This window comes from Benincasa hispida, chromosome 9 (genome assembly GCF_009727055.1).
Source record: "Benincasa hispida cultivar B227 chromosome 9, ASM972705v1, whole genome shotgun sequence".
In the NCBI taxonomy this organism is placed as follows: domain Eukaryota; kingdom Viridiplantae; phylum Streptophyta; class Magnoliopsida; order Cucurbitales; family Cucurbitaceae; genus Benincasa; species Benincasa hispida.
This window is the reverse complement of record NC_052357.1, coordinates 44,760,578-44,777,180: the sequence shown is the minus strand read 5'-3', so window position 1 is coordinate 44,777,180 and position 16,603 is coordinate 44,760,578. Positions and strand designations below refer to the sequence as shown.

The 16,603-nt window shown below is 35.7% G+C and overlaps 1 protein-coding gene across 4 annotated transcripts; it reads right to left on the bottom strand.

Moving 5' to 3' along the window:
- Positions 1-5,588: 5,588 nt before the first annotated feature.
- LOC120085665 (dihydrolipoyllysine-residue succinyltransferase component of 2-oxoglutarate dehydrogenase complex 1, mitochondrial) lies at positions 5,589-16,187 on the bottom strand. Of its 4 annotated transcripts, none has more exons than XR_005484012.1 (16): positions 16,029-16,187; positions 15,709-15,770; positions 15,560-15,634; positions 15,244-15,304; positions 15,111-15,138; positions 9,864-9,934; positions 9,084-9,158; positions 8,934-8,989; positions 8,783-8,827; positions 8,443-8,700; positions 8,248-8,342; positions 7,730-7,820; positions 7,491-7,601; positions 6,843-7,037; positions 6,227-6,477; positions 5,589-5,858 (listed from the first exon to the last, which is right to left on the bottom strand). XR_005484012.1 is itself a non-coding variant. In XM_039041792.1 (15 exons), the coding sequence occupies exons 2-15, from the start codon at positions 15,757-15,759 to the stop codon at positions 6,286-6,288; spliced, it is 1,404 nt and encodes a 467-aa protein (XP_038897720.1). In that variant the 5' UTR covers positions 15,760-15,770; positions 16,029-16,187; the 3' UTR covers positions 5,933-6,285. The 4 variants fall into 4 exon arrangements, 2 of the variants coding, with proteins under 2 accessions (XP_038897720.1, XP_038897721.1); XR_005484011.1 differs by having other exon boundaries at positions 5,589-5,850; XM_039041792.1 differs by lacking the exon at positions 5,589-5,858 and having other exon boundaries at positions 5,933-6,477.
- Between the last annotated feature and the right edge of the window lie 416 nt (positions 16,188-16,603).

Here is a 16,603-nt window from a genome sequence, read left to right as displayed (position 1 = left end):
TAGATTGATTACATAAAATTACATTATCGGTTACATCTATTCCCAATTGGAAGTCAGTTCAGGTCTTTTACCTACCTCTTTTGCTATCTTCTGGAGATTATGATCTTTCAATTGTTCATGTACAATATCATCCATTAAGGTAGGTCGTACCTGGAATGAGGCTATTAATTCACCTGTTTGACCGACTGCTAGAACAACTTTGGAATAGAACTCCTGAATCAACATTCCTCTTACTAAACAAATAGTAGCTCTGGACCCTGTCGACTTCCTACTTAGAGCATCAACCACTACATTTGCTAAGAGTGATATTCAATCGTACAATCATAATCTTTGATTAGTTCGATCCATCTTCTTTGCCTCAAGTTCAGCTCTTTCTGATCAAAGATATACTTCAAACTCTCATGATCACTGAATATATGGCAGCGCTCTTCGAACAAATAATGTCTCCCAAGCTTTAGAGCTAAAACCACTACCGCCAATTCCAGATCATGAGTGAGATAGTTGCATTCATGCTTTTTTAGCTGTCGGGAGATATAAGCTACCACTTTCCCGTCCTGCATCAAAACACAACCTAGTCCCTGTCGGGACGCATCACAATATATCTCAAATTCTTTACCTGGAGTGGGTAATGTAAGTATAGGTACAGACACTAATCTCCGCTTCAACTCCTGAAAACTCCATTCACAATCAGAGGACTATTCAAATCTTACATCCTTCCTAGTTAGATTCTTCAACGGGAGGTCTATCTTCAAGAAACCTTCTACAAACCGTCTATAGTAACTTGCTAGACCTAAGAAATTATGTACTTCAGATGCATTGGTGGGTCTTTCCAATTTACTACGGCTTCCATCTTCTGAGGGTCTACACTAACTCCGGCTGCAGAAACTACATGACCCAAAAACACTATTTGCTCTAGTCAGAAATCATATTTACTGAATTTCGCATACAATTGCTTCTCTCGCAGTGTTTGCAACACTATCCTTAGACATGCTTTCAGAAAACCTATCTAAATGTGATGCAAACATGCTAGATACAAAGGCATGAGTGGCACCAGGATCAAATAAAACATATGCAGGCTGTCTACATAAAGTCACATTACCAGTTACCACGTATGGAGATTCTGCGGCTTCCTGGTGCATAACTGCATACACATGCCCCTATTACTAGGGTCGGCCTACTACACCCTTTTGCTTCGCACCGCTTGATCCTTTTCCTCTATTTCCAACACCTCTCAGTTGGTTAACAGTCTAAGATGTTACCCGTTATACTACCTGGGCCTCTCTGGTCAACTAAAGACATTCCTTCTTGAAATGTCATGCTTACCCACACTAGAAGCAAACACCGCTCCCACTGTAACATACTCCCAGGTGCCTCTTACCACAATTTTGACACAGTGGTTTCCGATCTGTACTGGCGACTGACTCACCAGCACGTGCTACTTCTGACCGATTAGTTGTGCTAGCCAAGGGTCGAGATCTCTTCCTCCTGGATTCTTGCCAATTCATACCTCTGATTTACCCATACCCGACTGGCCTACAACTGGCAGAATCCTCTGTCTTTCGGCCCCACTGACATATATCGGTCCTTCTGTAGTTGTTCATCATCTGTCAAACTCTGCCCAACTCGAATAGCGGTCTCCACTAACTGGTTAAAGTTCAACCAATTAGCAGTAGAAGTTAACGGAGTTCTGATTTCCTTCCTCAACCATTCTTAAATCTCCTACACTTGTCCTTCTCTTCTGCTATGATTGGAAGAGCGTATTGTGATGACTCAGTAAACTTCTGTTCATATTCTACTGTCCGTTGGATCGACATCAACACACAGCGGAAGCAGACAGGATCCATAAGCACTCTAATTCATTAATTTTGGCAGAAAAGAAAACATGCTAAAACAGAGTTTAATGGGTTTCAAGAACATACCTTGACCTAACCGTTGAAATCTTGATTTCTAGCTGCAAATTCCTCCAAATCTTTGTGTAGACCGCCACAAGATCTTCCCTACTATCCTCTTGATGCTCTAGATTGAGTTGTGGGAGTCAAAATAAGCTGGAATCAAAGGAAATTTTGGAGAAAGCTCACTGAATCACCCATTGAAGAACACCTTCTTCTTCAAGAATTTTTCAGAAAAATTCTATCGGTTGCATCGTTTCAACTTCATTCCAATCTCTTCAATATAATGCAGACTATCATGCAAAGAGATTTGCTGCATGAGATGCACCTAATGCTTGGAGTTATTGAAGCTTGAAGGTAGTGGGTTTCTAGTGAGTAAGTTCTGAAGATGGAAAAACCCATTTTTCCTTTTTGTGCAATTCTATTTCTAAAATTCCTTTTGATTTTAAAATCATATTTTATTTCTAAATTCAAAATTTATTAATTTTATAAATTAATTTTTTAATAAAATTAATAAACAATTATTTAAACAATTTAAATAATTCTAATTAATTTAATATCCAATATTAAATTACTTTTTTACACAAATTCATCTTCATATATTTAAATCATATTTAAATATATTTTCTCCAATTCCGTTTGATTCTAATTTGAACATTTCAAATTAACTTATCACGCTACTCTAGAGCTAATCCATTTCCAAGCTAGTAGGGGACCTCATGGACCTACAGATTATAGGCTCCGACGATCCGAGATTAATCGGCTAAACTCATTAGACCGATCTAACCCCCATTCATTAACTAATGAGTCACTCCACTAAAGTCCATAGTTTAACTCCCCTCACTGTAGATATATTGTGTCCACTCGATATAACCATGATTAGTAAGTTAACTCTTCACAGGTTGTTTGTAATAACGGCTGAGTCAAGTCTCTGTTTTACCCTTGAAATTACCTCTTGTTCCTTAAGTCCCCACTGATCCCTTGATGAACAATTTTTTTGTGATCCAATCAACAAAACCAAGTCCCTCTCATGCCAAATGAGAGGGCGGGATCCCTTGTTCAAGCCCCAGAATCAGCACTCAAGGGAACAACCTCTCGACTATCCCTAAAAGCAGGTAGGAGTGAATTCCCTCTTGCACTCTATATCCCCAACTATCTATCTAGTCTTACCCTTGAAATAGGAGTCTTATTGAGTCAGCGTTGTTGAGCCAACCCTCACCTATGCAAATCTAAAGGTAATACCGAATAAACAGGAGTTCATAGTTAGGTCAAGTTATCTAAGTCATCGTTTTGAAATAGTCAGTCTTACAGTAAACAACGTTATAAAGTAAGAGTGACTCATTTCGTGGTCCGATCTTTCACACCCCCATTCCTCATGTGCAACATGAAAGAATTAGGATCACTAAGTTTGTAGCACCTTACAACTCCTTGTAACAACTACAGAGCAGACCGCATCTAATAACGTTACCAGAATAAGGTACCCAACCTTATTCATATACTATAGATCATTTTGACTATTTACTCGAACCTGATCCACCTTTATATCTCCACATAAAGTTGAAGTACTCATCCAATAGTCAAGAGACTTTTAGGTTTATTGGATTTCTATTCAAGCAATAGACATATTCAATAACACCTTTATTATGGGATAATATTTGTCTTCAAAAATCTTCCTAAACTCATGGCACATCATTACATCTGAACTGTTTCTTTTGGCGGATACCACCTTCCACCACTTTTCCGCTCCTTTATGTAACAAAAACACAGCTAGTCCGACTTTCCGATCTTCCGAACAGCCCATAATATTGAAACGTTTCTCTATCAAATCCAACAATATTTCCACCTCTGCAGGGTCTGCAGTGCCCTCAAAAGTCACTGCACCTAGGGCTTTGAGCCTTTCAATGCTATATTTCTTCTCAGAGTCTGCCTATACTGAACTTACACTGACCGCTAATTTCTGAGCAATTCTGTCAAACACTCTATCCTCTAACTGAGGATCTGTCCTGGCTTGAGGCGTACTCGACTCTCCCTCTGATGTCGTCTCCTAATTCACAAGTTCTCTAACTCTTCTCTTCCTTGCCACTAGGTTTCTTCTGACCTCAAGGTCTCGATTGGTAGGGTCAGTATTCCCGTCTACCGTCTATTTACTCTGTCTGCCACTTTATCTCGACATCTTCTCCTATTAATTAATTAAAAGGGTTTTCAAATATAAAATGAACAAAAATATTTACAAATACAGTAAAATGTCATTGTCTATTAGCGATAGTGATAGACTACTATCAGTGTCTATTACCGATAGATTATGACATTTGCTATATTTGAAAATATTTTCAATAGTTTTCTCATTTAAAACAATTTTCCTAATTAAAATTAAACTTAAATTTAATTTTAAAAGTAATAAAAAATAGTGAATTAATTATTATTTTCTTAATGATTTTAAATTTTTTAACATAAACTAACACTAATGACAGAAAATACATATTTACTAAAAAAATCTAAGTTAAAAGTGTAGATCTTCAAACATAAAAATCAAATTGAAGCAAAATTCAAATGGTAAAATTGTAATATTTTAAAACTTAGAGACTAAATTGAAACCAAATTCAAAATTAATTAATTGTATAACATTTTGAAATAAAAATTAGATCCACAATCAAGGGACCAAAAAGATATTTTTCCATAAAATCTATTAATTAAACTTACAAAATTCTCTAAAAGGCTAGTTTAGGTAAAAGATTGAAATGACATCACTTCGTTGCCAAGACAATTATTAATTATTCATTTTAGCATTGAAGGTTATTCTTTCCATACCAAATAAACTAAAAACACTCCTCATTTCCCGTATGCGCTGATTATTGTCGATTCCAATAATAATTCGAAAGAAATTTATTTAAGAATTAAAAAATTGCAATTCACACCATTACATATACAATCACTAATGTTGAGGCTTGCAGGATTCCCTTCATCCTTTTAATGAGAGCGATTATTCACAATCTAACCATGAGGTACCTTTTGGTCATCAAAAGGATAAACTGAACCCAACCAGCAACATTTGTGGAAATTCTTATCTACTTCTCATCCAACAAAAAGGAAAAAGAGATAAAATCTAAAACGTAAGCCTATTTGGTATCTTCATTATTTCCTTTACATTTCTTATAATTTTTAAATACAATTGTTAAATTCTTAATCAAATTCTAAAAATAAAAACAAATTTTTAAAAACTATTCTTTTAGTTTTCAAATTTAGGAGTAGCTTTTAAAATTGACTAAAAAATTGATAATAAAAGAAGAAATTTAGATATAAAAGTAGTCTATAAATTTAATTTTCAAAAATAAAAACAAAAAACCAAATAGTTACTTAACAATGACTCAAATCTTAAAACAAACGGATTCTGCCTTATGACCTCATAGTTGAATACGGTACTTATCTATTCTTATACTTTCACTTTTCTTTTTTCTCTTTGTTGGTTGAAGTCAAGATTGAACTCGTATTCCTAGAAAATTAAAAAATTAAAAAATTCAAATTTGGATTCAATGTTTCTAGGAAATATTTCCTATGTTCCACTATTTCATGATTTTCTTTTTTTGGGTGTGATTCTTGTTCTTGATGTAAAATGCATGCCCTTAAAATCCATATTTTTAGCAGGCGATTACAAAATAATGAGCTGTAACCAGCAATCAATGGTCCTTTTTCTTTTCCTCCTTCCCAAAGCCCGCAAAGGCATTAAGATTATTAAACTAGGACTTTGAAAGGAAAGAAGAAAGGTTTTCATGCTACCTCCCCATAGTCTAGCTTAGTCAACAGCCAAATACACCTCAATTGTAAATGTAATTATTGAAAACTAAGAAAATTTCAACTATCCAAGGCATAACCCATAAAGAAAGAACCAAGAACTTGTAAGCTCCGAATTAATTGTCAGCAACCTCGCCATGCTGAGTTCGATTTGCACCACGAAAGGAAAACCCTGTAAAACTTACGCAATAAAGAGCTTACTGCTTATAACACTAAAAAAAAAAATCAAAGCTCGGAACTTGACATATTTCAAGTTTGGGTAAAATAATAAAATCTCATAGAGATATCACTCTATCAAATCAAATACGAAAACATTTCAACAGTATGGAACGTGGCAATTCCCACAGCTCACAAATTCATGGAAAACCGCTTTAAAAACATGCTTTCCAACAAAGATCTCTCATTTCAGTATCAATTTATGAGACAAGCCGCAATAACTTATGGGAGCACAAGTATGGAAATAATATCCCTACAAAACTTGAAATCTGAAGAAAACTGAGTATTTTATTTCCGAAATGATTTTTTTTCTTTAAGGTTTGAAGTTTTACCCTCTGGAAACACCACATGCTGAAGATTTTCTTCATAATAGCTGTTGGTTTTGGAGACTTTATATGTCAAGGAGAAGTCTTCGTGGGTCTTCCACAACATCTTTGATGCGGCGCAAAAAGAACACTGCCTCTCTCCCATCAATGAGTCTATGGTCATATGTTAGAGCAATGTACATCATTGGCCTTGGGACAACATTGCCTCCAACCACCACAGGACGGGAGACGATCGAGTGCATTCCCAAGATTGCCGACTGCCAAGAAATTTCAAATTCCGGTTTCTTATCAAGAACAAGAATGAAGAGACATCTAAGAAAGATGGTAATAGTGCAGTCCAGTTTTAGAATTAATGAACCAGCAAATCATGGATACTAATGCATCGAACATTTAGGATGTGAGGGAATATGCTGACCAATGACCCCAATCGACCAAAATAAATTTCCATGGATATCTTTGTTCGTATTAAACTAAACGCGCGTTTGACTGATTCTAAATGGTTAAAATCAATTTAGCTAATATGAAAATTGCATTCAATAGTGTAGAAGGCAAGTTGCTTCTCCCACCAAGGATGGTGTCTTCTTGTGGAGGGGGCGGGGAGGCAAGATTTATAAACACAAACCTGAGGGGGATTAATAATGGGGGTACTCAAAAGGCTTCCATAAACACCACCATTAGATACGGTGAAGGAACCTCCAGCCATCTCGTCAATTGATATGGTACCATCATTTGCCTTCTTTGCAAGGGTGTTTATCTCCTTCTCTATCTCAGCAAAATTCATCTTATCAGCATTTCGAATGACTGGCACAACAAGACCCTGCAAGGAAAAATGATGAAACATAATGTTGCAACCTTGTATCCCTTCATAATTTATGATCTACATCGTAACTTGTAAGCAGAACCATCAGTTCTTTCAATAGATTTTGGTCCAGGCTAATTTATATTTGTATTGTGACCGCTGAATTCAAGCTGATTTGATGTCATACTTAAGAGACCAGAAATTCCTAGAAGATGGCCCTTAAAACTTCACATGTGGTGATCGACCATTACAAAATATGGGCCATCTCAGAAGAGTAACGCTCGTACATTTTAAACCTCACGAGTTGAAGAGCAAAGCTAGAATATGGTAAGGATATGGTAAGGAATCTATTAAAAAATCAGGAGGAATCAATGGGCATAAACAAGCAGGGATTTGATAAGATAACTCTCCCCTTTTCTGTTTGCAATTAACCATTAGGTCCTTTACAACAAAATCAAAACTGCAACAAACCTTGGGAGTGCCAACGGCTATGCTAATGTCTATGTAGTCTCTGTATATGATATCATCCCCGTCAATCACAGCATTAATAATAGGTTGATTCTGAAGCCCACTGACAGCAGCCTGAAACATGAACGGAAGAAAATGAATTGGCATACACTCATATCTCGCACTCATATCTGGAAAAGAATATTTAAAACCGAAAAAAAAAAAAAAAAAAAAACATATCCACAAAGTTGACAGATACATACTTTGATAAATCCAGACATAAGACCCAACTTGACTCCGTGCTTCTCAGCAAAAGCATCCTTGTAATCAGAACGAAGCTTCATCAAATTTGTCCTATGTAGAAGCAATTCGTAAGTTAAAATGAAGTTGTAAAGAGTCTGTTGAAAATGACGAGGATTAGATTAACTAATGCAAGAGATGTGAGGATAAAGCCAACTAACAGGAGTTCGTACTAATAAATGCATCCAATAGGTAACTGAAAACCCCTCCACATATCCTTAAAATGCCCTAAAGATAACTCCAGCCTAAGTGGGTTTACATGTACAAAATGGGAGGAACAGATTAACTAATAACAAAATCAGTCTTTCACTTTCAATAGCATCCAGGCATGACATGACAGACAAAAGAAATTGAAACTAACAACGTTCAAGGTAAAATAGAAGCAAATAGAAGCCTGCAACGATAGTTTCTACATAGGTAGAGGAAACCCAATGCAAAAAAACCTGCTGGAAGTCAGATAATACAATAGGTGTAAACCTACATGTCAACTTCATTAAACGTCGTCAACATAGCAAATGTGTTCTGAGAATCTTTCAATCGTGTAGCAACCCTCTTTCGAAGCCTTGTCATTGGAACCTAAAGTCATGACAATTCCGAGTAAAGCTAGTCATTACAAACTTACAGAAAACAGGTGAATACATATTAAAGCCCTGCACATTTTAAATTATGTTCTTACTCGTCTTTCCCTATCCTTCGGTGGAAGCTGGGGTTCTGTAGCTGAACGTTTAGGAGGCGGTGGAGATGGTGCTTTAGGCTTCTCACTGACCGTAGTTTCAGCTTTAGGCTTTTCTATTTTTTCAGCTGGAGCAGCCTGAGGTGCAGCTTGCTCTGATGTCTTCTCAGAAGGAGCAACATGAGTTACACCTTCACCAGATTTTGAAATAACAGCGACCTTGGTACCTGGTTCCACCGTATCTCCTTCCTTAGCAACAAACTGACAGCATTTATATTAATTAGTCATCAATTTACAAAAAGCCTAGATAAGGAAATTAACTAGCAGGGCCAAAAATAGTCACCTTCTGAATAATACCAGCCCCTGGACTAGTGACATCAATAGTAACCTGATAGAAAATGATGAGCAGAGGATTTAAAATATGAAACGTATATCATTTTCATAGGGGAAGGGAAAGAAAATCAATTTTCAACTACAAATCTAAAAACCAGCACCTTATCTGTTTCAATTTGAGCAATTGCTTCATCCAATTCTACTCTATCACCCGGATCTGCCCTCAACATATCAGAATAATTCTTACTAACCAAAAAAGATTTGTGTATTACGTACCAACAATCCATATACTTGAAAAATAAAGGACATACTCTTCAGGAATTTTGCCAGAGTTCCATCAGTAATAGACTCAGCCAATGGAGGGACCACAACGTCAAGCAGGTCCCCTTTCATACCAAACATGACAATAAGTTAATTACAAAAAGACAAAAGGGTTTGCATGCACAAATACAACTAACGAAAAAGAAATTTGTGCACAGAGAGAGCTTGCAATATATTTTTCATTGAATAAATAAGCAAGCAAGCAACATCAAAATGGATATTGCTTTAAGTCTCATACAACAGCATGCCCAAACACTCTCAATTATGATTCAATGCCAAATTTAATGGACGAGTAAATAAATCATTCCAATTCCTCAAAGTGATGTCAGTATAACAAAGTTAAAACTGTATCAGCAATTTTTACCTAAATGCAACATCTTACACACCATTTGGAACTCACAACTGAGATAGATATCCTTCATTAATGGCATCACAGTTACTAGATTTTACTGTGAAATGAAAATTCTGTTCATTGTCCCCCCACCCCCGAAAAAAATATAATTTTTGTTATAAATGATGATGAAAGAAAGATGGCATTTTTTTCAGTCTTTTTATGTTAAGGAACTAAACCTTTCGTTCATGACATGGAATGCAGAAGAGGAAACCATTGGAGATTACATAAGGGTTCTCCAATTAGTGTCATATTAAGTGTCCTTTCCTAATGTTGCAAGCATGATGACCGCATCAGCTAACAGCATTCCAACTAATGCCCACGAAATGTTCATGATGAAACACAGGCAAAAATAATTAAGAAAAGACAGATGCCGCACCATTATCTGAAGAGAAGTTACGACCATTCATTTGGATCATAGGTCTCTGCTGCAAACTTGCAAATGCTACCCTGATCACCAAATAAAAATTAAAAACCAAAGGGGGCAGTAGCAAAAGAACTAATGAATAGTTCACATAAAAAAATAAAAGAAGTATTCTACATGTGCCCCACATTTTGGTGTAACATTGTTTCAATAAGAAATCCAACATTGGAATGGTTATTATAACATGTAACAGAAGAATTATCTACCAGTCAAATGACCAACTCCTATAATGTCTTAATGGCTCAAATTGAATAGGGAACAACTGCTCATGGAAAACTAATGACAACTCCTATAATAGATATATAATGTCTTCAAGCTGTTCCTTACTTTTGATGGAAGTCGAGTTTCAGGTTGAATTGGACTTCACAATACTCATAAAAATTCAAAATTAAAAAGGGAAAATTGGGTTTGCATTGGTAGTGAGAATTTCAAACCCAATACAGCACCAATGTAAACTCCATAGCCCCGAAGAGAGGTCGAAATAGAGGACGGACTCCCAACACTACCAGACACTTGTCATAAGAACAGAAAAGTAGCACATGGGCCCTGGCATTGCATTTTAACTGCTTTTCATACAAGTGGGAACCAAACCAGGCAACGGGGTCATAAATTTTTAGAAGCTTCAAATTTGTATCAAGTCCTTCATGACAAACCTAAAATTGGAAAGTTTTGTCTGAGCTGAATTTTTAGGTAACAGTCATTTGGGGTTAGCCCTCAGAATAGTGACTTCAGAAATAATTTACTCGATGAGTAATTGTCCACCTCATTTTATTTCCTCTCTTACTACAAAATCCATTTAGCACTCTCTGAGGGCCAAGTCCAAATTCATTATTTCTCTGGATCAGGACTTGGTTTCCTCCTCCCGAATCTCACAAAATAAATTCTTCTGCTTCATCAATGGTTGCTCTACCAGCCATCTGACCCTGGAATGCAAGTATTATTACCATTAACATGCCTGATACTAAATCTGTTAGAAAGCCTCAATGGCTAAATGGTTACGACAATTTCCATGTTTTATAGAAACAACTGCTTTCAACAAGCAAAAATGAAAATACAAAGACATACAAAAAACCCTAAATGAATGGCTCTCTTGGTTACGTTGTGCCCTGACCCAAGTTTCTTGGTCATGAATATTTGAATAGGACGAACCGCCCCGTGGTTTGCTCATAATTATTGATACGGGCCTTTTCCACATAATCCACATAAAAAGGGAATCTTTTGTTACAATAGAGGCAAAAGTGATGTGGATTATTCAAGAATCGAAGTCGAGTTGCTTTATAAAAAGAAGATATCAATGAACTTCTATGAAATGGTTTCACGGGATTTAGCCAATTTTCATGATTGTGGGATATCATTGAGAGATAGAAAGAAGTGTTATCAAAGGATTTCCTACTATTATTTCTAGTATGGAATGAGTCAATCATCCACTTTGGATCTTATTGAATTGAACAAAAATGGTAATATTGTTCCTCCATTGATCAAGAATTTCGATTTTTGGGGGTTTCAATCTTTTCAAATGAACGATTTTCCAACTGATTCTAACAACTGATTGCAGAGTTGATCATTCATACCTTTCAATTCATAGATGTGGATCTCGAACCTATGAATGGGGATATTCCCGAAACTCACAAAGAAAAAAGGAAGTGAGTTAGACAAAAAGAGAAGAAACTTGGACAAAAAGAAACAAAGTGACTTAGACAAATCTTTTTTATCGAGAACCTCATACCAATCAATCGAATATTGATTAATACGTAATCGATCGAACCGAGAGATCCATGAATCGGGATCCTAATGCATATAGATACAAATGGTCCAATGGGAGCAAGAATTTCCAGGAACATTTCATTTCTAAGCAGAAGAGCCATTTTCATTACTAAAGAAAGGGGAACCAAGAAAATGTCCCGTTGGAGTCAAATTATATGTCTTGGTTGGGGACTGCTCCAACACTTATATTTTCGGTAGTATTGTGTGAACGATAGATCCCAATCTTCTATCTCCTTGCCTTTGTCACCTATCCTCCATTTCCTCCCCGACTACTTCCTTGTTAATCAACTCTGAGTTGATCGCCCTATCTCATAGGTAGATGTAGACCTTAGACACTTTTGTTTTAATTTCTTTGTTCAGTCATTTTCAGCAGGAGAGTAAGATTTTTGGTCACTCGATCCTTTGAAAGGACTCTCTTGCATGTCTTTATCCATAGGTTTGTATATCACTTGTTCCTTTTCTTCCCCTTTATGCTCCATTTTAGATAGGAATTCCCAAGAATGTCAAGTTCTTTGCATGACAAATTTTACATTGGGGGTAGCACTATGGACTGGATTGAAGTCTCTCTTTCATCTTGTTGGGCTACAGTGATGAACTCTTCGTAACAAGGCACTAGTGGACTTAGAGCCATATTCTTTATTGCAATTCAACCGATTTAATTTAGACTATTTTCTCCAAGTTTTTTGGGTTAGATTACTCATAATAGATAGTTGTCACAAAATAGTTTAGAACTACTAGACCAACTAGAGGCAAAAAGGAGGGGGGGATGGTCCTGAAGACTATCAGGAGGGGAATTCCTTGGGACGAATTACATACCTTGTTTTACTACTTTGAAGATCCTTGGAGTATTGGTGGTAACTTTAATATCACTTGTTGGGAAGACAAAGGTAAGGTACGAGAAAATTCAATAAGCTTATTGAAGATCTTAGGCTTTTGGAAAAGGCATTGCCACTGTCTAATGATCAGTATAGTTGCTCAAGGTTAAGTGATGGAAACTCTCACCCTTTAATCAATAAGTCCCTAATGTCTTTGATAATTCAAGGGTATCAAGACAAGCTCACACTTTTCGTATTCACTTTCCATTACTATCTGAAGCAGGTACTTTTACTTGCGGTACTTCGCCTTTTTGCTTCTTTGATAGCTGGCTGTATATTCCAGATGTCAAATGACACATGATTTTACAGATTTGAAAGACTTGTGCTCAAGCTAGATAGATAAGAAAAATGTGTGAAAGCTATAGAAAATCTATACGACATGATCGTTCATATGGGCAGGCAGCAATTGTCATTATTTCTAAATTGTAGAACCTAAGAAGGGTTACTAAATTTTGGTATGCTGATTTTGAAGAAAATAGATAAGAGAAAAAACTTCGTCCAAACTAGTTTTTTATAACAATAAATCGGAATCTGCTTATCCTCTTCTTTCTTTTTTATCTGTGACTGTGAGCGTTCAGGCACATGAACTTCAACTAATATTTATCCTATTCTTATGAACTAGAAATCAAAACTAGAATTAAAGGTGAATTTGATGGAATTATATTGTTAAATTACAATTTTGGTATCCATGAATTGGACAGTTAGAACTTAGTCTTATGGTTTACAAGTAGAATTTAAAAGTCCTTACGATTTGATAAAACCCCCATAAGTAGTCCCTACTCTAGGAATGTGCTTTGAGATTTAAACAGACCTTAAAAACCTAATGATCTAGCATATTAGAATTTCTTGAATTCCATTCCTCTTCCTAAGAAAGGTTTTAGAGAAAAGTAGAGATAGCCAAGGTATAGTTTCCTTTCAATTGCCAATTTCTCTACTCTTATTACAAGGACACTAAGAAGGAAGACTCGTGCTACCAGAGACTCATCACGACAAGAGTCCCTATCACCAAAAACTTCCATTGAGAATGAATGAAAGAATACATGAGGGCAGTATGAAAAAGCCCAAGCCAAAAGGAGCGAACAAACAGAATAAAAAAAACCAAGAGTCCATTTCCCACAAGTAGTGATGTGGATATTCCAAGAAAAATCCTTGATTGAGCAATGAGCAACAATATCCAAAATATGCTTATCATTCACTTGTCTTTGCCATCAAAACTCTATATTGCATTTATCAAAAAGAAAAATTATGAGGTTTTACAGACACTTGTTTTTAAGGCAGATATATTTGGTCTAACTATAAAGTTTGGAGATAGATGGCCCAAGATTTCTATCAAATGAAAAATGAAAATTCAACAATAAGGACCGCAATGTTTTTAAAGAATAAAAAATTAAACATTTGAAAATACAATGAGTGTAACCATTCAGAGACTAAAATAGGATTAAACCTAATTATTCCCAGTAGAAAAACAAGTTCGGGGACATCAATCCAAAATTAAAATAACAACAATTACAAAAAGGAAAATTTAGGGTATAGCAACAAAATCTGTTTCTGAATTATCAAATTGTTTGAATCAAATAAGAATTAGCAGGATTTTAAATGACGTGATATTATAAACCATAGATGATTTTGGACTCTCAATTTAGTTTGGAATAAAATAGATTAGACGTGAATGTACCAATACTTAGTTATTTTTTTGGTTCAGATACCCTTTTGGTGCCTCAATGTACTTTCAATGTCCAATTTTAGCTTTTCTACTTTCAATAAATCTTAAATTTAGTTTCTCGAAGTTAATTGTTATCAAAATTGGTTAAATAATAATAAAAAATTTCATGCAAGAAAATAAAATGTGAACATGTTTCTAAAATTGATGGAGAAAATGCTATAGATAATAATTTTAAAAAAAATCAATAATAAACAAGCAATAAGGTAAATCTAAGATCTATTGGAAGTCCAAGGACTAAAATTGGGAATGGACTAAAACTGAACAAGTCTCACAGTACAAGGAACAAAATGGTATTTTAACCTTTTTCTTTTGTACATCCATTTCAAATGTACTAAAATTTTGTTGTGTGGATGTTAAGAACATTAAGAAAATGATCAATTTACGATAATATCCTTCTGTTAAATGAGATCTTAAATCTGATAAGTTAAATTTTAAATTAGTTTTACTTTAAATTAACATCTACAATGTCTAACTAGATTAGACGGGAAGGTTTCTCATGTATGAGATGTAACAATCAGAGTTGTAGTCATTTCACCTTCAATTTTTTTTTTTTTAAATGATAAAAAAAATAGAAGAATTCGCTTCAAGTCTATTCAGTTTTGAAATCCTTTAAAATCATGTAGAAACAAACGAACCATATTAAATCGAAATTCATTTCTGATCATGACATGGGACAAGCAGGCCAAAGAATAGTAAATTGGTCCGTAAACACATCGATCAAATGTAGCAAATGATAGCAAACACCACTCACCAAGAAAGAGAAGGAAAAGGAAAATAATATTTTGCCTCAAGGTCAAAAGTAAACATGAGCCACATACGTAAAGTATATTGGTAACTGACCTTAGAGATTGAGGACTAGCAAGGCCACCTGCAACATACGGAATCAATCAATCAAAGGAAAGCACATACTTGAGCTAGTTCCACGAGGTAGGAGCTTAAAAACAGTATACACAGACGCCATAGTCAAAATTACCAGGTGAAAGTAGGTGAGAAAAATTTCTGACATGTCCAAAGCTTCTACACTGGTGCAAAATCTAAACATGTAAGAAAGACAAGGCACGTAAGAGATTCGTGAATAAATTATTGCACGAAAAATAACCAAATAACATCCCATTCAATTTTCATTTCAGTACCTAGAGAGAGTTATCAGGAAGACCAAAGAGATACATAGCAAATAATTAAGGTGTATAAGAGATCAATCGTGCATTATCAAAATATGTCGACGCAAAGTAAAAACCATCTCCAGACAAAGCACACGAGGAGACAAAAACTTCAGAAAACGCAACTACCTCTTTCTCAGCACCGGAACGAACTCTTCCTGCAGAAATGGAAGGTCGAAGTCCCCGCAAATACTGCGCAGAAAACTGAAATGAAATCATTACAAAAAAATCAAAAAATATACGCCTGAAGAAAATGGATAGAGTGCTCTGAAACTTACCAGATTAGAGCCTCCAGACGCAATCCGTCGCCTTACGACTCCAAAACTCATCTTCTCAACTTCTGTTCAAGCAAGTAAAACAAAAACCAGAGCGCCGATCAGAATCCACATAAATGCAGTCTCTCACGATTTAGAACACATACAGAGAGAAAAACAGAAAGAAACTTCTTCCAAATCAAATGCGCACAAACAGAAAAAGAACAATACAATCAAACAAGATCAGAGAAAACCGGTATTCCAAAACAAATATCTCAGCAGCGAAATGAGAACTCAAATCAAACAAAAAAAGAACAAGGAACGTATCGATTGAAAGCGCTTACCGAAACGACAGAGACCGTAAGAACTCGGGGGGATCAAGGCGGAAGAGCTTCAGAGAAAGACAGGGAGAGGAGGAGGAAGAGAAGGGGAAAGGGAAAGGGAAGGGGAAGGAAAAGGAATGTTCTAACACGTTTCGATTTGCTTCCTTTACGCCATGATTTGGAAGGCTCGAGGTTCTCACAAGGTGTGGGCCACTTCAAGTGAGCTTGGACACGTGTCGTGTTTTTATTGGAGGATAGTAGAAAAGTCAGAGGAGTTGGAGAAGGTGCTCCTTGGGCTGGATATTTTTGTTTTTATTTTTTTATTTTAGTCCCGTTTTAATTTTACTGATCCCCACTCTTCTTGGGGGAAATCGTTTTCATATTTTTTGTGGTTTGACCTTTTTGCCCCTCTTGTAATTGTCTTATTTTGAATTCAACCTTTGACCTAATTTTAGCAGTAACAAATTGCAAGAATTTTGAATTTTCAAATAGAATATAGAGAGTATGGAAAGAAATTATTCCCCAAACTTGCTTGAAAACCTTGGCCTAATTTTCCGTACATAAATTAGATATTTTTGGGAAAAAAAATATCCTTT